Source organism: Anopheles arabiensis, chromosome 2 (assembly GCF_016920715.1).
Source record: "Anopheles arabiensis isolate DONGOLA chromosome 2, AaraD3, whole genome shotgun sequence".
Lineage (NCBI taxonomy): Eukaryota > Metazoa > Arthropoda > Insecta > Diptera > Culicidae > Anopheles > Anopheles arabiensis.
Genome location: NC_053517.1, coordinates 28,897,862 through 28,919,115, shown reverse-complemented (window position 1 = coordinate 28,919,115; position 21,254 = coordinate 28,897,862). Strand labels below are relative to the sequence as shown.

At 48.2% G+C, this 21,254-nt stretch overlaps 1 protein-coding gene across 7 annotated transcripts in view; it reads left to right on the top strand.

Annotated features, from left to right (window-relative positions):
- The window catches only part of LOC120898248 (furin-like protease 2), a 186,477-nt gene that overhangs the window by 151,298 nt on the left and 13,925 nt on the right, over positions 1 to 21,254 (top strand). For all 7 annotated transcript variants that reach the window (XM_040303847.1, XM_040303857.1, XM_040303866.1 and 4 more), the window contains 5 exons: positions 7,488 to 7,647; positions 10,538 to 10,841; positions 10,927 to 12,114; positions 12,196 to 12,383; positions 14,912 to 15,068. In XM_040303847.1, coding sequence (XP_040159781.1) covers positions 7,488 to 7,647; positions 10,538 to 10,841; positions 10,927 to 12,114; positions 12,196 to 12,383; positions 14,912 to 15,068 — 1,997 coding nt within the window. The remainder of the gene's footprint in view (positions 1 to 7,487; positions 7,648 to 10,537; positions 10,842 to 10,926; positions 12,115 to 12,195; positions 12,384 to 14,911; positions 15,069 to 21,254) is intronic.

The window sequence follows — 21,254 nt, the reverse complement described above, 5'->3', positions numbered from 1 at the left end:
TGATTGAATGGGTACTTTGCATGATCGTTATGTTTCGAAAGGGCATCCAATCCGACTGCGGATGGTTGGCGTAGTCACCAAACCCGCTTACAATAGTTTGTTCGAATGATGTATGTCTGTTTGATTGAGTTTCATATCAATATATTGTAACATTGCTGTAGTATTCTGCGTATAAATGAATAAGAGGCAGCATGATTTTAAATTACTTGTATCCAGAGCGTCTCGGTCTTGTGGTACAGTCGTCAACTCGTCCGGCTGAACAACATGCCCGTCATGGGTTCAAGCCCCAAATAGACCATACTGCCATACGTAGGACTGACTATCCTGCTATGGGGAGACATCAATAAGTCATTGAAAGCCAAGCCCACAAGTGGTACAGGCAGGCCTTGAACGACAACAGTTGATGAGCTAAAAGAAGAAGATCCAGAGCGTTTATGATGAAACAGTTAACGAATTATTCATACTTTTTACTTTAAACATAAACGTTGAATGCGCATTTGTTTCATTCCTAATATATACAGCGCTACCTAGAGCGCATTCAAAATACGAAAAATTTTGCAGAACAGCTCTGCATGATTTGCATCTTCGTCTTCTTCTTCTTCTTTGGCTCAACAGCCGCTGTCGGTCAAGAGCCTACTTGTACTACTTGTGGGCTTGGCTTTTCAATGACTTATCGATGTCCCCCCATAGCAGGATAGTAAGTCCTACGTTTGACGGCACGGTCCATTCGGGGCTTGAACCCATGACGTGCATGTTGTTAAGTCGTACGAGTTGACGACCGTACTACGAGACCGGTTAATTTAGTCTGTATGACTGATGAAAACAGTAAGCAACGGGACTCATTTGATCCGTCCAACTAGTGGGACCACTTCCTGCCACAACGTCCTCGACAACTTCTTCACCTCGCCGCTTCGGTTAGCATGGGAAAACACTCTGATGTCTTCGCATGAGTATCATCACCATCATCATCATTACCGACTGCAAAAACGGACCGGTAAACGATGCACAAGGGCCCGGCGTCGTTTAAACAACCGTAGGCAACTCAGAATTAAGATCCGCTACGTGAAGATCAAATGCCGACTTTAAAAAGGCCAGCACTCACATACGCCTCGTTTACGCTTTTTCCGATACGAAACTGCTGAACTGCTTCAGATGGGCCAGCATGATGCTTCAGTTGCTCTCTCGAACGCACGGCATCATAACGATGCACAGGACCACCGTGCATTCCAACAAATTTTCTCGTAGGAAAAGTTGTGCACGGGGACGGTTTTTCATCGTCCCTCTCTTCCTCACGGCAGTACCATCATCATCATCATTCTGCTTTGCTCGATATACATTCCCGGTTTTCAAGGATAAGAATCGTGCTTTACGGTAAAGTGTGCAGATGCTGCTAGGTATGCAGCTTCTGTGAGTGTACGTTTAATACGCTCAACCTGATGAAAGGAGTGTCAGAAAGCATCCTTAAGCCATGCATTGTAAGCAGTGGGTAAAAACATTCCCCCCATTTTCAAAGAAAAACCTTCTCCCACAAGCCGACCCTAGCTGCATTGAAATTGCAGGTTAAACGGGTTCACTGAAACGTTTCCCACACTGCTGACATTCCCAGCAAGAGGCAAAATGTCAATCCAATACTCAACGCCTCATCGCGATCGCGTTTGAGCAAGGTTGCTTGATAACACATGTGTAACACACCCCCGTGGGATAGTTATTTTCAATCGATTCCGACACCTTCCCGTAGTGACGCTTGAACCGTTTCGCTAATGAATTTTCACAGCGTGTGATGTGTGTGTAAATTGACAACGGGCACAAACAGCACAACGTACAAACATTTCTTTCTCCAACGGATACCGGCACAGTTTGGCAGGTAGCATTGAGCCCGAAACAAATTGAAATTAATTGACAAAATTAATTCGATTCGAGTACCTAATTTATCACAACCCTACTCGGCTCTGTCCCATCATGAAATGAAATGAAATGGCTTCATACCGTCCGCCCTGTCACAAAAAAACTACGCCCGCAGAAAGTGTACAGCCCGCAGCTGATTGCTGACCCCCCTTTACCCCCTCTAGTCCGGTTTGCTGCTGCAGTGTGATTTATCATCACAGGGTCGCACAAAAACACGTAGCAGCACCAAACGTTCCCATTTACATTCTAGTGCCATTGGCCAATGCTTTTCGATAGTAAAAGGACACACACACACACACTTTTTTATGTTTGTTTGTGGCACACGCTTTGCAAACACCAAACTTTCCAACGGTGGCCTTTCGCACTCTCGGGTGCCACTGTAATGCAACGAAACAATGCTGCAGTTTCATCTATTTCAAACCCTTTTCGGGGTGATGATGACGATACAACTACTGTTAAGAGGGGCAGGGGGAGGAATACGGTATGGTACGCATTTCCTTCCCTACCGGCAACGACACGAGAAGCAGTGAACGTGAGCGATATAATTTGTTTAAAAAGCATTAATATTCTTGCGCACACTGCACGGATGCATTCAATTTCGTTTCCTTTCCGTTCCAGGGTTTTTTTTTTTTGCTTTGGAGGTAGTGGGAAATACTATTTGTTTTTGCCCCAAACTCCAAACCATAAAAAAGGAAAGGATGTACGAGGGTAAGCTGGAACAGTTCCCACCGATATAGGGAGGGTGTAAAACGGTTGCAAGCAAAGCAAACAGCAGCACTCGTTTGGTCATCTCAATTTGTTTCTGTCATTTGGAAAATGCAAAAACCGGCTGTGACTCGCTGTTTTGGCGCTGCAGCACTATGCTACTATGCTGGGAACTTTATGCTGACTAGCGCTCCCACACACACACACACACACACATTTCGCTCTCTGTCGTCTGCCTGGGAAAGGCGAATGAGCGGGCAAGCGAACGAATTGCACACAATTGCGGCCCGCTTACACTGCAACGTCCGGCTGGACGGTTTGTGTCGTGTATAAAGTATGATAGATTGTTTATAATTTATTTTCCTGTTTACTTTTTGCACGGTTTTTTGCTGTTGTTTGTCTTCTCTCTGAAGCGCTTTTTCATTTATGTAGCTTTCCCAGACTTTTCACCCCAATGTAGAATTGATCCACAACTAGCTGCACACTGCTGCTGCTGCTGCTCGTTCTGATCGGTTAGTAATCCGTGTATGTGTATGTGTGTGGGTGTGTATGGTAGCATTACATTTCATCGAAACAACTGAACCATGTACACCCTCGACGCTTCAAGCTCCTGTTCTCTCTCTCTCTCTCTCTCTCTCTCTCTCTCTCTCTCTCTCTCTTTTCCTTGAAACTTGTATCGTCTGTTGCCTGGTTCAAATTAAGGTTTAAAAGTATCCATATGAGTGGGACTTCTTTTTTCCATGCCTATTTCTCTCCTTTTCCACCACTCACTCCGCAAGTCTGGGTGCTAAGTGGCGTACATTAGAACCGATCCATTGTTAGCTATAGCCTGGACACTGCCCTTTCCTGCGTTGTTCCTGTTTTCGAGTTTTCCACCCGGTACGATCTGCTGCAACTGTTGCACCGCCGACATCAACTGATTGAACCATTGAGACCGTTGCCTTTGTTGTAAATAGCCTTGTGCGCTTGTGTTGTGGGGTGAAAATTGCCGCTCAACCGCTTCGATAGGGCGGAGGATTTACTTTTTTCTTCCCCATTTGCGCCTAACACGCCACAGTACTTGATGTTGATGGATGGTCGTGATTTTAATTAAACCTCTATCGGGAATCACTAACAATGTACCTTATATCGACATGGCAGGAACACAGTTAAGCTGTCTGTTCAAAGCATAGTTTCATGTCATGTTTTTCTTTATTTCCTTTTCCTCATTCAATCATCTATAATTACTATAAAGCTATCGATTATTAGTCATAGCAATTTGCTTTAATCGCTAAAAAGAGCTGGACCCAAATGCGCACAAACTGGAAAATTCTTACATTTGTAAAATTGAATATAACTCATTACCTGCTGAAAAGTTGTCTATATTTGATTATGTTACGTGTCTTTATCGATGAATATTGATGACATTTTCCTGCAAGAAAATTTACCTTTGAATCGTTTGTAAAAACGGTTCACCATTCCAGTGAGCGATGTGTAATGCTTTTTATTCCAATTTTTTCTCCAAACGATCACCCGTGCCTCTGTGAAACGTTGCAACTTTATTGATTGCTTAATTTTTTGCCCTCCCGAAATGTATGCAAATCATGTACACACGTCTATTGTCGCTTCAGTGCAGGTGTAAAAATCGTGATGCGATAAAAATCAATCGTGCCACAATCGATGAAACGAGTAGATAAACGGCGCAAAGTGCGAAGGCGAAGACGGGAAACATTTTGCTTGGAAATTTTCCCAAAACATGAAAAGTATTTTTTAATTTACACCAATTCATGCCGCCTCAGCACCGCCACAACCCCGGCACCACGGACACCTCGTTCGCATGTGTGAAAAAGTTTCTTTGAAAAGCGAATACCACACCGGCCGCAGCTGCCACCTCCTCGATCATCGTCGCAAATTTTCACCACCCCCAGTGTGCGGGCAAAAACCTTGCCACACTGCTATCGTTCACACCACCATGGCAAAGGGGTGGTGTTCCATGGCGGTGGCAAGAAAGGGGAGCGTAAAAAGTTTTACCAGCGTTCAAATAATATAGAAAATCACTTTCACCTGTCCGGGGAACGGAATGGCGGTGGGCAATGTGAGAAAGAAGACGGAATGAAAATCAGACCGCAAGCGATGCCAATGAGAAACGTTCAGCTTAAAATGCTTCTTTTTATCGACGATTGCCTCAACAACGGCAGCAAAAAAAAAGGAAAAAAACCGGGGCCCTTTTTTGGGGGGTTGAAAATCATAAAAAGGAAAACGGAACCGTCGCAAGAATTGGAGCGCACGTGATGGGCTAGCTTCCGTGTGCCGATCCTTCCATTCATTTTTTCACCCTACCTTGCAGTGGAATTTTACCCAAATTGGGGGCCATACGGCAAATTTGCATTCCGTATTAGGTGCAGTTAGATCGAGCCAACGGGTCAATTTCGGGCAAGGGAAAATGTCTACAATCTCCTGCTACCTCCTGCCAGGTTCCGGTTGCATTATGATCGTCCTTGGGTGTGTTTCGTTTTCTATGCCGGCATGCCAAACATTCGAAAGAGTGTGTTTGAAACAACACCCGCAACGTGTTGGATAAACTAAAAGTTGTCCAAAAGTTATAACTTGTTCACCATTCGGAAATGGTGGCACAAAGGAATCGGACGTACCACTGAAATGGAACGTTATTACGCAGCGATACCAAGGGGAAAAAGTGTGTTCAACACACATACACATACACACACACATACACCTTTCAATGCATTTTCTCTAGCGCAAATACGACCACGAGGTCACGTGGCAGCATGTTGTACGTACCGATCGTTTCAAATAATACATTATTACGGTTTCATAAATCAACACCCGACCGACCGACCGATGGAGTGCAGCGGCTTCCGGTGGCTCCGGTGTGTGTCTTGCTCCAAATCACCGCACAGCGGTAAACGGGTAAGGCTGTAGGCCGAGGCGAAGGTGGCGGAAACGCAACGCCAGCGCAAGAGTGATGGCCCCTAATAGGCACCTTCTGGCAGCACCCTGGGCATCGGACGGGCGCGAACCTCCCGGGCAAACCATTGACAAAACGATATTGACCATCACCTGCCCACCCACCCCGGTTCCCATCGTTCGGCCGGTTTCGTCCCGCCATTGTTACTGACCTGAAACCGAACAACAACATCACCTATTATCATCATATCACCTAAACGACCATCGGAAGTCGGGTTGTGTTGTCGGGTTGCTGGGTGTGCTCTGGGCCTCATCATGTCGCTTCCCGTTCTGCTTCTTCACGGGTGAGCGGTGGCAAAGGTGTTTGCATCCTTCGCCCAGCCGGACCAGCTTGAACCTGAGGTCGTAATTATGAAAATTAATAGCGCTTGTGAGACTACTAATATTCGGTTGAGCTATCGATTGGTGTTGGTGTTGAAGTTGTGTGGGTAGGTTCTCGAGGCGGGAGGAACAGTACTCCTGCAAGAAAGCCACCATTTCCGGCTGTGGCCCGGTCTCGGCCCATTTGCCCGGCTTGTGGCGATGGGGGTAATTACGCCAAAACCTCAAGCAATATATCCATTACCAGATGGAAACGTCTTGTGGACTTATGGATCGAAGGGATCGGACAATCTCACGCGCCTTATTACCCCGCGTACCATTTTGACCGGATGTCGTTCGTTGTTTTCAGCATCGGAAGTATTCCGTGCGGCTCGTTAGCCAAAAACCAAAGGCTCGTACAATGCGTATTTAGACCTATTATCCAGCGAAATACAACAATGATGGTGTTTGGGACATTTTGGAACGTTACAAAATGACAAGCATTGGCAGGTGGCTGCCGGCGTTGAGGATAATGTTTCTATTTTCAAGGGAAACAGAAGATTTTCCAGTATTTCAGCGTTAATGCGTCATCTTTAACAATAACTGAATATCGCAACAAATGGATTATCTATGACGATCAGGAAGGCTACAAGTGGGCTTATCGTATTAAAGAACATTAAAGCTTTCCTATGTTCTGTTCATCTTTACAAGAACTTCAGCAGAATCGACCTTAAAGAACGAATATGAATGAACAAAAACTCTCCCGTCCCACGCTGTGTTTTCGTATCGTTCGGATTTTCCATTCTCTTGTCTCTCATAATGCCAAATGCCTTCAACTTTTTATATGATGTGTGCATGTTATTCACCTGCCCAACGGCGCCTTCCATTGTTTCGAAATCGCACGTTGAGGTCCCTATCCCCGGTTCCGGTTTATCGATTGTACTGAAGCACTTAATCCTTGGCCTTCCCTGAGCTTCATCGTTACGCCATCGTTTCGCTCGCTCGTCGTCCAATATTCTCATTAATAATCACTGGAATTGATAGTCCATCGCATTAACTATACATTTATTGCGCGCACCATGGCGAACGACAGCCGAACATCTCGCTGACGCGGGGAAAGAGGGCATCTCCCGTTGTATAAAGAAGGACGATTGCAGGCGGCTACCTACAGCCGAGAAAATCCTCTGCCTTACTCGATTGTTATCTTTTCATTCGTGCTAACCGTGGGTGAACGAGGCGGACGGGGATGGGGGATTTGTTGCTGTTATTCCAATCGATTGAATACAACTTTACTCCCCCATATACCCACACAAAGCCACACACTTACGTACAATGTATAGGTCCTCTACAGAGGTTGGAAAAATCGACCCATTAAAGTCAGCGTTGCGGTTGATCGTGCCAGCAGCAGTAGCAGCAGCAGCAGCACTGACAGAAGAGTTGTCTAATTTCGTGCCAATCATTCGCGTTCAGTCCTTTTCTGTTTCCTTATCTTGACCGATTGTCTTCGAGTGTTGGTCGTGCAGGTCGATGGTTGGGTCGCTTTTCACGCACACACACAGCGTTTGTCCTTTGTCTAATCAGTGTTTGTTGTTTTTGTTGCTTTCCCTCCACAGGACCCGGCCGCATCGTACGACATTAACGGCAACGACTCGGACCCGATGCCGCGCGATAACGGTGACAACAAGCATGGCACGCGGTGCGCCGGGGAGGTAGCGGCCGTCGCCTTCAACCAGTACTGTGGGGTCGGCGTGGCGTACAACGCAAGCATTGGTGGTAAGTAGCCGGGGCCGGTGCAAGGGGTTGCGTAATCATCACGATGTCCTTGTCGACGCGCGGTAAAGATACGGCAAGGTTCAAATAGTTTTCGCTCCATTGTTTGTGCTGCGTGTTGTAATGTTTTTTTTGGGGCAAATTCGGTTCCTTTTATTCATTCTTTGGAAAGCCCAAATTAAGCGATAACCGGGGGCTAATGAAAGCGAAACAAACTGTCGAAAAGGACAAGCAGTTATAGGAATTCGCCTTCCTGTTGTGTGAAAATAGGATGTTCATTCTTTATCCCTGCTGAAACTAGGAGAATCATACTGTGGATCTGGTGTTCTTTGTTGTAAAGTGACTTCTCCATCGGTTTTGTATGCTCGGCATAATATTGCATCGTACTATTCTATTCAAACAAGATATTGGGAACCAATCAACCCTTCTATTGTAAGTTATTTTTTAAATTATATTATCCCGCAAAGCCAACAATTTGATCCATTATCAAGCTGACCATTCTATTCCAAGTATCAATATTATTCTACGGAACTTTTTGTACCACTCTTGATCGGTCATCGATCAACACCTTCTGTCCTTGCCACCCGCGGCTCTTATTGAACCCTCGTTCGATACTCATACGGACAAATGGACTTCTGAAGTAGAAAACTTTGGAAAAACTTTATTTGCAAAACAAATTTGCTTCATCCATCATACACACACGGTCCTGCCAGCAAAAACGAAAAAAAAGAACACCAACTAGCCGTTCACACACACATCTGTATCGTGCAGTAAGGATGCAGCCCGGCACAAAGTGTAGGACGCTTTGACGAAGGTATATAATAAAGTTTCGTTTCTTCATTTATAAAACAACCTACACGGTCGGTGGTAGGGGAAAGCAAGCAAACGAGTGAAAAATTTAGTCCTCCCACCCTCCATTTAGCCGCTCCCCGTACTCATCCATCATTGATCAAGGAGACCTGATGTGGAACGGCTGATGTGGAACCATTGGAAGGAAGGAAAATAAAAGGAAAAGCACACTGTTACCTTACGCACAAGCGAACCAGGGTGTGTGCGGGTGGTGCTCTTTCCATTTGCCGTATCCCTTTGCTCGGCCCGAAAACATTCCAGCATATGTGTGTAACGGGCGTGCTACCATTCCATTCCTCGCACTCGAAACATGGGCCGTAATAGGCATTTTGATTAAATATTTTCAGCTGCTCCGTGCAGCGGCAGTTCATTTTATGTTCGAGTGTAACGCGTATGCCCTTTCTCCCCCCCCCTCCCACCTCCCCTTTCTCCCGCTGCACGCTCACCACCCGCACGATGGAGACGCACGCACCGTTGAGAAGCAGGGCGAATCATTTTTCTCCATTCCTTCCTTCCAGGCAGACACAGGCGTGTCACAAAACGTTTTTGTAATAAAAATTGTTGATGAAATGTTCACGCACCATGACAGGCAGCGGGGGGGGGGGGGGTAGACCGAGCGGACCGAACTCATTTCTTTCCATTATCAGTTGCGTTCATTTAACCCCGGGAATGCTGTGCGGCGTGCTGTTCTCCGGTCGAACGATTTATCAAAACGCTCTAAGATCAGATTACATCTAAGCAGCTGGAACAAATGTGTGTCCTAAGAATCGCTTTGTTACCTGTGTGGTCGTAATGGTTGCTGGTGGGACCTCCTCGATTGAGAAGTTTTTTTTTCTCGCATTGCTTCCAGCAGAGAGGACGGCACTGGTTTTTGGCTCGCGCTCGAATTAATCCCCGCCAAATCGACCGTATCAATCACTATTGATCAATTTTAAATGGATTTGATTGGATTTTGTTTTGCGCTCGCTTGTTGGTTGGAGGTTTTTGTACTTGTTCTTTTTGTACGTTATTTCATTCGTTGTGAGACCCTAAAACAGGTTTCCGTAAGAGCGCTATGTTAGCGATAAGCGATGCACATAACACATTACCTTGGGATCAACTTTAATTCAACACGCAAAACGATCCACTTTATCGACCACTGTCGAACCTTTTTGAGTCATGGAAACCCTCTGCTTTTCTATTTCCTTCGATACTTTATGCCCCAAAAATCCATCAACAACCCAGTAGGAAAGGTTAAAGATGATTTTATGGAATCGCTCCCACAAACCAGCAGCCGCCGAGCAGCGAACGAAGACGGAAAGGATCCAACAACAAACAAAAAAAAAAACCCCAAACCCCGAACGTAAACACCATGCAACGAAATTCCTATCATGGGAAGATTACATATTTTATGGTACCACATTTTTCCTCGGCATCAGGGCGCATATTTTCACCCACCACGGGTGCTCTGCGCGTTCGGTAATATTTCTTCCAATTTGTTCGACGTTCTCTACCGCTCAGCGCCCTCAGCCCAACGCCCAATATGTTGTTACCACGTTTGCATATCTTCCCAGCACTCCGCTGCACGCCGAGGGGTTTATCTCTCGCGCTCCATTGGAAGATCAAAACTGCCGTTTCTTATCACCTTTCTCGTTCTGAGGTTTTCGCAGAAAAATATGATTCCCAAGAGCATATTGTGAAACAAACGCACACGCTCTTACCTCTTTGGTGTTGAATTTCTCGCTGGAGCACAGCAGCAGGTCCCTCCAGTAGGGAAGAATAAAGAGGGGAGACGCAAGCATAAGGATGTCATAACTTGCAAACGAATTTATTTTTATCTCTTCATTGGCTGGTACGCCATTTTTTGTTTCGGGTGAAATACGTTCGATACCTCTCATCGTACTACTTGGAAGTGTTGAGGGCCGTGCCTTCATTTTTCCCCCGAAAATGATAATACGAGCAGCTACCGGTCGCACGTGTTTGGCAAACACTTTCGGGTTTTCGGCAAAAAAGGGAAGAAGTAAACTTGTGTCTTATCGGGTTGTCTTTTGCTTTGTTACTACAGGCGTCCGGATGCTGGACGGCACGGTAAACGATGCGGTGGAAGCGAAGGCACTCGGCCTCTATCCGGACCACATCGATATCTACAGCGCGTCTTGGGGCCCGGAAGACGACGGCTCGACGGTGGATGGGCCGGGCCCGCTGGCACGCCGTGCCTTCATCTTCGGTGTGACGAGCGGCCGGCAGGGCAAGGGTTCGATCTTCATCTGGGCGTCCGGTAACGGGGGCCGCTACACCGACAGCTGCAACTGCGACGGCTACACCAACTCCATCTTTACCCTCTCGATCTCGAGCGCCACCCAGGGCGGGTAAGTGCACCCTTTCGCACATCCCTTTTCTCTTATCCTCTCTGTAGCTAACGAGGTTTTGCTCAATGTTTTTTCTCGCCTGCAGCTACAAGCCCTGGTATCTGGAGGAGTGCTCGTCTACTCTAGCGACCACCTACAGCTCGGGCACGCCCGGGCACGACAAGAGCGTCGCGACCGTCGACATGGACGGTTCGCTGCGCCCGGATCGCATCTGCACGGTGGAGCACACGGGCACGTCGGCCTCGGCCCCGCTGGCGGCCGGTATAGCGGCGCTGGCGCTCGAAGCCAACCCGGCCCTGACCTGGCGCGACATGCAGTATCTGGTGGTGCTGACGTCACGGTCCGATCCGCTCGAGAAGGAGCCGGGCTGGATACTGAACGGCGTGAAGCGCAAGGTGAGCCACAAGTTCGGCTACGGCCTGATGGATGCCGGCGCGATGGTCAGCCTGGCGGAGCAGTGGACGACCGTGCCGTCGCAGCACATCTGCAAGTCGCGCGAAATCAACGAGGACCGACCGATCGAGGTGTCCGTCGGCTACACGCTCCAGACGCACATGGACGTGAACGGATGCGCCGGCACGGTGAACGAGGTGCGCTTCCTCGAGCACGTGCAGTGCAAGATCACGCTGCGGTTCTTCCCGCGCGGCAACCTGCGCATCCTGCTGACCTCGCCGATGGGCACGACCTCTACGCTGCTGTTCGAGCGGCCGCGCGACATCACCAAGTCCAACTTCGACGACTGGCCGTTCCTGAGCGTGCACTTCTGGGGCGAGCGGGCCGAGGGCCGCTGGACGCTGCAGATCCTGAACGGGGGGCCGCGCCGCGTCAGCCAGCCCGGCATCCTATCCAAGTGGCAGCTCATCTTCTACGGCACCCAGACGAACCCGATCCGGCTCAAGTCGGAGGGCACGCGGACGGCCGGTGCGGCCGGCTACTCCGGCCTCAATCCGTTCGTGTTTCCCACGGAAACCGATCTGAACCAGCAGGCGGGTGCGCTTGGTGGGGCCGGCGCCGGCTACTACCAGTCGGCCGACCTCTACAGCAACTTCATGAACTACCCGAACCTGTTCAGCGGGGCGGGCAGCGGCATCGACAAGACGGTGGCCACGCTCAACGGGCACAACATACCGACGGCTCAGCGCGAGAACGTGATGGCCGACTCGAACAACAAGCTGGTGGTGCTGCACGACTGCGACCCCGAGTGCGACCAGCAGGGCTGCTACGGCAAGGGCCCGACGCAGTGCGTTGCCTGCAAACATTACCGGCTGGACAAGTAAGTGGCCGCCGCGTTGACTAGCACTGTTAACCGTTCCATTAACTGGTTGGGCCTGTTTGTTTTTCGTTCCCGTTGCAGTACCTGCGTCAGCCGGTGTCCCCCGAGGAGCTTCCCGAACCAGGGCGGCGTCTGCTGGCCGTGCCACGAGTCGTGCGAAACGTGTGCCGGCGCCGGCCAGGACAGCTGCCTGACGTGTGCGCCCGCCCACCTGTACGTTACCGATCTGGCCGTCTGTCTGCAGGTCTGCCCGGAGGGCTACTACGAAAGTAAGTTTTGCTTCCGAAAAGCTCATTCCCGCGTTGGCGGGAGGGGGCAGGACCCTTTCGAGCACGGATTTAATTATTAACTTCATTTCCGCACCAGCGCTTGCCACCAGCAGTGAGTGTCAAAAACGGTGCTAGCACGGTACGACCTCGCATTCTTGGAGCGTGGAGTTGTCCGGACTGTACTACCAACACGCCCCTTCTAACCACCATTTCCCTGCTGTCTGCTGACGCTTGTTGAAGCGTGGCGTGAAGAAGCCACACTCCTCGCTGGTCTTCCGGACTGCGATAACATAAAACACAAGCGCCGCACACAGATTCTGTCGCCTGCGGCCCAAAGCGTGTCTCGCTCAGCCGCGTAACAGGCGGGGGTTACGAGCATCGGGAGATTGTATGAATTTAATCCGTACTTTGTGCCACAATATCTTTCGCTTTTCGATTTTGGAACGCAAAACCCCCTTTCCCGTCCTCCGTCGCTTCATCCCATTCCATTTCCCGCCGTGGTCGGAAGGGAGGTGCTGGAACGAACGAACCCGCAAGGGAAAGAATGCTTTCAGCCGGCTTGCGCCGGAACGTGATTGGATGGTATGGTGATGGCTCGGCTGGCTTGGTTCGAAGCTCGGTTTTGCGCGTGTTTGTGTTTGTGCGCAGCATTCATCCCCGGTCCCGGGTGTGTCAACTGTGTACGAGCTCGGTGTGCGGGAGTCGTCGTTACACACGGCATCAGAGCGCTGTGAAATTGTAATTCCACACCCATCGTGTATTCTCTCTTTCTCTCTCACTCGCCCGCCGATGTCACGGGGGCAGGGGGCAATGTACCGAGCACACCCAGCCCAGAGGACGACGATGATGATCACTCCGATGAGCACTGCTGTAATTTGTTTTAATTATGTTTGTTTGTCATTTATAATTATTAATTTTAATGCCGACCGGCGGACACGTTGTTTGGTGCACGCGCCCCGTGGCATGGAGGCTGTTTTTAAGGGGGGGAGCAAACGGAAGCGGGTGACACTCGCTCGTGTTCTGTTTGTTTGCGGCAGTTCGCGTGATTCGCTTCAGGACCGGTGGGGACTCTGGCTTTGGCCGCGTATTCCACAATGTTTGCTCAATTGGAGCTTCGGTTTCGGTTCCCCCGTGGCGTTATTTGTAAAAATTTGCCCATCCATTACGACATGTCACTGTTTGTAAGGGCGCTTTGGTAACGTGACGGGGAGTAGGTTGCAATGGCGAACAAACTTATCCTCAAGCAAATGCGGCACAAAACATCCATCGGTGACTTGTTGCATCCTGAATGAAGAAGACTTCAAGCTGGTGTGTACAATCTTATCAAATTGATGTTTTAAAGCTGCTTGAGAAGAAGCTAAACACTTCACATGACTCCCACAGCCACAGCCATTTCAACACCAACGCTCCGCACAACCAAAATCCTTTTAGTACTGGTACCGTTTGGTGCGCAAACTTTCAATCGCGTAAAAGCAACGGTTTCGACACGCCACGCGCCCGCTAACCACGGGCAAATGGTACGGGCCGGGATGGTGTGTTAATTGGTGGTTGTAAACTGCAAGGCATCTTCGCATGCAGAAGACAGCAGCAGCAGCCCGCAAAAGCCGAACAACAACCTGACAAATGTGTGATAATGACAGCGAAGGAAATTAGGCTGCGAAAAGTTGTCTTTGATCTTTGTTGTTTCCTAACAGTGCTGCACCGTGGTGCGAAGGGAACTGCGAAGGAAGAGAGAGAGAGAGGGAGGGGCGCGTGCGCGTTCAGAAAAGTAAACCCCCGTTCGGTAGCCGGCATCTTTTCTCTAGAACACCACCATCACCACCACCGAGCAGCGTGTGAGTGTGCAGGCGTTTTGGTGTGCTGGGGCAAACGCAAATTCAATTATCTTCAAACTAATCGGTCCCGGCAAACGCGGCGAAGAGTGCGGCGAGCGGCTTGCCAGGAACCAAAACACCAGGAACCCATTTTCCGAAAAGAGTGCGATGGTACGGGGCAGATTAAGTGCATGCGATAGTGGCTGGTTCGCTCCATCCCGTTCCCTTTTTATTCCCAGGGCTCCGAACACTCACGGTGTTCGGATACGATCTCGTTCGACTGCTGTAACTGCTTCCCTCTCGCTCTCTCTTTCTCTCGCTCTGTGCTTTGCGGCATCATGCAAGCATACACTTTTTGATGGAAATGCTCCAATCCGGCCCAAAGATGCTGATGTTTGCATAATTACACAAGAAAAGCACATCGCCAGCATATGATGCCACGCGGATGCCTTCCCTCAGCTCAGCTTGCTAGCAGTGCGCGTTGGGACTGGCAGCGTTGCGGGGCATTCGGGGAAGTGGGCGAGGGGGGGCAGCGTTGGTCATTTACTTTAATTTAATTCTGTTTACTTTAACTCGTGTGCTACGCCTCCGCGCCTACGTTCGATGTACGCTTTGCGCCCGAATGTAGAACTCCATCGCTGAAGGCTGGTTTCGGTTTGGTTTTGTAGCCTGTAACTAACCATTTTCTCTCTTTCTCCCCTTTTTTTTTGGTAGACTACGATAATCGAACGTGTGTGCCGTGCGAGGCCAACTGTGCCTCCTGCCAGGATCGGCCCGATTACTGTACGAGCTGTGATCATCATTTAGTTATGCATGAGCACCGCTGTTACGCCGCCTGCCCGAAGAACACCTACGAAACGGAGGATTACAAGTAAGTACTGGTCGGCTTTTGTTTGAACCCCGGTTTGCCCCCCCCCCCCCCCCCCAGGGTCGTCTATTGTTTACATCCCGGGTTCGGTGCTGGAAAGGACATCGAGTGGTGCTTCCGAAAAATTGCAACGGAATCAAAGGTGCGCTTCGTGCTGTGGAGGGTGGGACACTGTCACTGTGATAATATTAGCGCTAAACCTCAACCGAACCTCTCTCAGTGGTGCCGCGCGTGTGTGTGTGTGTGTTCGCTTCACCGGAAGTGGACGTACAATCGCTCCAAGTCGTTACCAGACGCCTGGAAACATGTGTACACATGTGAAGAAAGAAACGATTAGAAGCAGCGTCGGGAGTGTGTCTCCCAGTGCCGGCAAGAGGCAGTCGAGGTGCTTACCTTTAGCTTCAGATGTATTATTTTAGGGCATTAACATGCTTGACCGAGTGGTTTGAAGTGTGGACCACATCCTGGGCTAGCACAATGGGCACCGCCCGCTGTGACGCTCTGTGTCCATGGGCCTCTATCTGTGGGCAAACAAAAAGTTGCCACACATAGCCGAGGTGAGGAGCAAATGTTCTTGTTGTGCATGGAGGTGACCGTCTTCCTTTGGTGGTCGTTGTCGGTCTCGGTGGAAACTACTTCCCACTTGGAACAGACATTAGAACTGATCCAGCATAATCCTCTACGTAACACACGGAGTATGTGGACCATCGAGCAACAAATTCCCTTCCCCAAACCCGTTCTCTCGCTCTTGGCCACTTGGCACCACTTTGCTATTGGCTTGCCTCATCATCTAGTGCGCCAACCGGCCAGGTATTCTATTGCCATTGTGGGCTTCGCTTGCGTCTTTAACTTCTCGGCTTGCGGTAACATCGATTTCATGCTCTCCGTTAAATATTGATTATGTCCTACCAAGAGTACACACACACACGTACACACAAAGAAATCGACAAAGAAACTGCATGGAAACGGGAGGCGGTGTTTAACTTTCTTGTAAACAAAACTGTAACAGGTTGTCGATTGGGTTTGTACGCTTCCCTGCCCTCAATCAAGGGGATAGGGGCTCGGTGCGGGATAGGAAAATGGGCGTTCTGCTAAATATGCGACCCGACGGTAACGACGATGGTCAATGGCGGCGGCCGTCCTTTTGCTGGTGCTGACAGTTGTCGATCCGGCCGGTCCAACAGTGCAAACGTCCTCTCGAAGGGCACGCTTGAATGGTTATGCTTCCCTCACACGGCACCCCTGGCAGGTGATCGACACCGTCACAGCGTACCGGGGGCAAATTGAAAACAAAATAAGCAATCATTTAATATTCCATTGAAGATGTCCTTGGATACGGTAACGGTCCGCTTTTCTTTGCTCGTGTTTGTGTTTGTGTGTGTGCGTACTGTCATAACGAGCTGTCCTTCCCACTACGCCCATTGCTGCTATGCCATCGTGCTTTCAGGAAGCAAAGGGACAGTGAGCCGTCAAGTACGGCCAGCATCGTCGTTGTAGTAGCGCCCGCACATCATTGCAATAAACCCCATAGTCGTGGTAGAAAACATCGCGCAGACGAAGAAGGCAGGAAAACTAGCGCTCCAAAATGGAAAATTTGCTTTCGATAAAATTTCCCACCATCCATGGCATGGGCATTAGTGTTTGGGGCTACATTCTGTAAACTTCCAAACAGTCACGTGTCGTCGTCGTCGTTGTCGAACGAAAACACTTCTGGCTTTACCGTTCTTTCCCTCAACCTCCACAACCCACCATTTATCGAAATTTCGTTACGCCGGGGGAGATCACAGATACACACACACACACACACACACACACACACACACAGATGAAGGAAAAAAGAAGATAATATTTCGGTTATTTTATGAATAAAATTTTATTACATCTCGTTTCCTCCCGGAGGCGCACAAACGTGACGAGCACGAACTTCACCGACTGTGCTCCGCTTCCCGCCGATGGCGCCCCGTCCCGTGTAACGAGTATGTGTATCTTTGCACCTCATTTCACACACCTCCCAAATGTGTGTGTGTGTGTGTGTGTGTGTGTGTGTGTGTGTGTGTGTGTGCGTTTAAAGTGACGATTGTAAAAATAACGCTTATGCTGCACAATAAACGGTATGTGTCGGTTTTATTTTAACGCTTCCCCGCCGTCTGTCTCGCTTACCGACCGATGGAGTCGCATGGTTTTTTTCTGCTTCTTTGTATCCCATCGGAAGGAAGTACGACGAACCCTGCTGCTACCTCTCTCCCACCCCGGGGGAGCTGAAGGTATTTCGGAAGCTGTGGGGCTTGCCGTGGGAAAATTGGATCGATTGTTTCGATTGCTTCCGAGAGGAATGGTTGGCTGGAGGAGAGGCCATAACGAATTTAGAATGCCCGGTATGGCCGTGTTTTTTTTTTTCTCTCTTCTCTGTTTTATTTTGTTTGCTTAGTGTGTGTGTGTGTGTGTGTGTGTGTGCTTATCGAAGGACCCTTTTTTTCTTGGTTTCTGTTGGTGGTGCGTTCGCCCGTTCAGCACAAACACTTTCCACGCGGGCTTTTGGGATGGATGATGGATTAGCCGTTCCAGGGATGTGTAAACCAATGCATTTGTGATGAGGTTGCGGGCGTGAACTGGAACAGATAAAAACAGGAACTAAAACAAAAAAGAAAAGAAAAGTGGGATAGCATAAAAACCAGAAGCACAGAAGCAAACTCTCATCAAGCATAATTGATTAGCGTCTGTTTGGAGCTTTTTTTTCTTACTGGAAACCGACGAAAGGAACAAAACATCTGCCCACAAACGCACACACACACACACACATACAGACGGGGGAAAAAAGGTGTACGGTAGCACACCAACACGGGGTCGTTCTAATCGCAACAAAAAGTAGGCAAAAAATATGCGCCAACACAAAATTAATTTAAATTCCATAACCAACGGTGCCCGGTACCGGCTCTAATCCTGTCCGGCATCGGATTACGTGCTAGCCCGGTAGGAGTGCGAAATGTTAGATTTATTTTTGTGTCCTTTTTTTCTGGTGTAAATTCCTACCTACCAGCCCTTGGGACAAGGAAATTTGCGTAATTTTACCGGTCCCGGGGTACCCAAATTTACTTACACTTGCACGCTGCAGCGAGCGACACGAACGAGCCGTCACATTAAACTATTGGCAGCAAATCGTTCAAACATGCAGTACCCTTTCTTGGTGTGTGTTTGTGTGTGTGTGTGTGAGAGAGAGAGAGAGAGAGAGAGAGAGAGAGAGAGAGAGAGAGTTGAGTGTGTCTTTGCCAGTAGGATAAGCGTTTCCCCGACACTTCCCTTCGTTCACGCGCGCTTTTCTTCATTTCACTGTCAAGCGAGAAATTTCCATGCTCCATTTCTGCTTCGCCTTTAAAGTGTATGAGGATGTGTGTGAGTGTGTGTGTGTGTGCAGCGCCATTTTGCTGCCAATTTTCGATTATGATCCCGCTGGCGTAATTCTATTGATTTCCATTTAGCAAATTCCCGCTTCGTTTACTTCCTCCCGCCTTGCTCTCCGCTCTTCCTTGGTTTGTTCCGCTCAAGTCGCTGAGTGTGAGTAGCGGATTATTTCCGTTTCGGATATTCCATTATTATGTGCTCGATTGAACGCGCCATCATAATTTGATCCACTCGCTCTCTCGCTCTCTCTCTCTCCGTCTCTCTGTGGGTACTGCGAACCAGAATGCACTGGCTGGCGGTTTTCATACACTTGCCACAAACACACAGGCGTTAAAGGGAAGCGAACGCGGGCAACGTGGGTGCCCTAAAGATGGAATTTGTTTCACAGAAGATGGGTGCGAAAGTCCAAGAAAAGTGGTTTACATTTCAGGCCCGGATAGTATTCGTCCTTTTTGCTTCATTTAAACAGAATATCTTTTTTTTGGACAGTCGAACGACAAACTATTTGAACAGCTTTGTGCTGCGAACGGACAAAACCAACCAAACTACGGCAACGGGAACTGTTTGACACCGTGCCAACCGTGTTACGTACAATTTTGCGCGAGCATTGTTTACGATGTCTGCCTTGCGCAATGGTCATTGTGTGATGCCATCGACAGCCCAATGGCTCCCACCCCCCGCAGTCTTCTGGGGGAATCATTCATTGTTTGGTGTCGTTTCGTTTTTATTTTCTGCGATCGTAGCGCGTTTTCTGGTGACGACGGATTTCCTTTTATGCTACCGTCACACCCTGGCGCGAATGTTCCGCGAGCACAATGCGTTCCCCGTTGTAAGGTGGAAAATGGTGAAAAGCGAAATGCTGGAAAAAACCGCCGAACAAAAGAAACGAAACAATATTATTTCAGCGAAACCTCATCGCCAATCGGTGGTTGTGAATTGTGTGGATTTGCTTTTTCAGTTTTCCGCCTTTTTTGTGTGCACATTGTTTTATTTTTATGGGGAAAAAAGCAGCCATCACACAAATGGGACAGAAGCTGGGTTGAAACACACAACACAGAGCATCAGGCGAAGAAGAGAGCGTGTGTATGTGTTTGTGTGGTAAGTTCAAACGATTCAACGCTACAATACCATGGCTCAGCGAAATATGATGCATGATCGAAAAGATTTAACCAAAAAAAAACTAAAAAATAAAATTCAAATTGCATAAAGAACTACCCCACCCAGCGATAGAGTGAAATGAAAAATTAGATTTCGGGAAAATCAGAATAATAACAATCACAACGTTGATCGCAACCTTGTAAGATTCCAAGAAGAAAAAGCAAAAAAAACAACTGCTGAACAGAGGAAAACTGAACAGAAGCGCGCATTGTTCGAACGGATGATTTGTTCGGCGAATTTTGCAAGTGAACATAATCGATTGATTGTTGCCGATTGGCAATTTGTTTGGCATCATACTATTACTTTTCCCATTCAATTCAAATGAAACACGAGCCACAGTTTTGTAGCCCGGTGACAGTCATAATGAGGTTTTGTATCTGGTTGCGGCTTCCAACGATTTTAACGATCAAACTGATTGTGCTGATTCTGTGTTGGTTTTTTTTCGTTCCTTTGTATTGTTGTTATCGTTATTTTGTGCCAGCGCTGCTCTAGCCGTTCCTTTGCTCTCTTGACAAATTGATTAAATTACTTGATTTTGTAATGCGTATCGCATACTTGTAGGCGCATTATAGCTACCGTAATTAATACACATATACTATTGAGTTATGTTTTTAGTTCATGGCAAATATAGCTTTGTAATGCTTGTTGCATATCTTTTATTCGAAATCTATTTGCATTAATTAACGCCAGAATTAGTGCGAGTGATTCAATATTTCATTTATTGGGAAAGTTTTGCGATGATGATTGCATAACTTTAGGCGAGTTTTACCCAACTAAATCTACAACTCAGCTCCATTGTTGTGTCGATTGTTTGAAAACTTTATACAAACCACCTCAATCCATACTTTCTTGCCCTCCCTGTGCCCAAATCTTTTCAGCCACCCAGGAAGCGTTAGAAGAATGCAGATGATGTAATGTGCTGCACTATCATTCCTGCAGCATCAAACTCACCAGTAACGACATTATTTCTCTTCCCTTGCTGCTGCGTACTTGGAGTCTCTCTGCATTTTTGTTCTTCTATAGCAACGACTTTTAGACTTTACGCGCTTACCTTCCCCAGCACGTCCTCGTGGTGCATTACGCTATCGCTCGTTAAAATCTCCGTTCACCGGCACAACACCATACACACCGGGACAGCTGCCGCAGACGAAGACAGCTTCCTGTGCAAGGTGCACTTTTGTTTGTGCCGGTGCGTTTTTTGCCCCGCTGACACCGCTGTCAGCTAATGGACACACACAGTGTATCTTGCAGCCGAGAGCGTTATCTTCCGTTTTTGCGTTTTTGCTACTTTTGTTTCATTTGTTGACGTGTACAAAAGGGCGCACAAATGGTGCGGTAGATAATTCTGCACCCACGCGACGTGGGGTCATAAAAATTGAAAATAAAATTTCATGCCATCTTGAACCTCGCACATATATATATATATATATATATATATATATATATAGAAACACTGTCAACGTTACGACGGGTGACGGTACAGTACAGTGCGGGCATTAGTGCTGCTGTCCTGACTTTTCCTCCTTTCTAAAGCTCTTCCGCGGTGTCTTCGGAGGTTGCTGTGAGACTCGCACGGTCACCCATATCCTTGGGAGCAACCAGTGACGGTAGCAAATATTATCTGTCACTTCA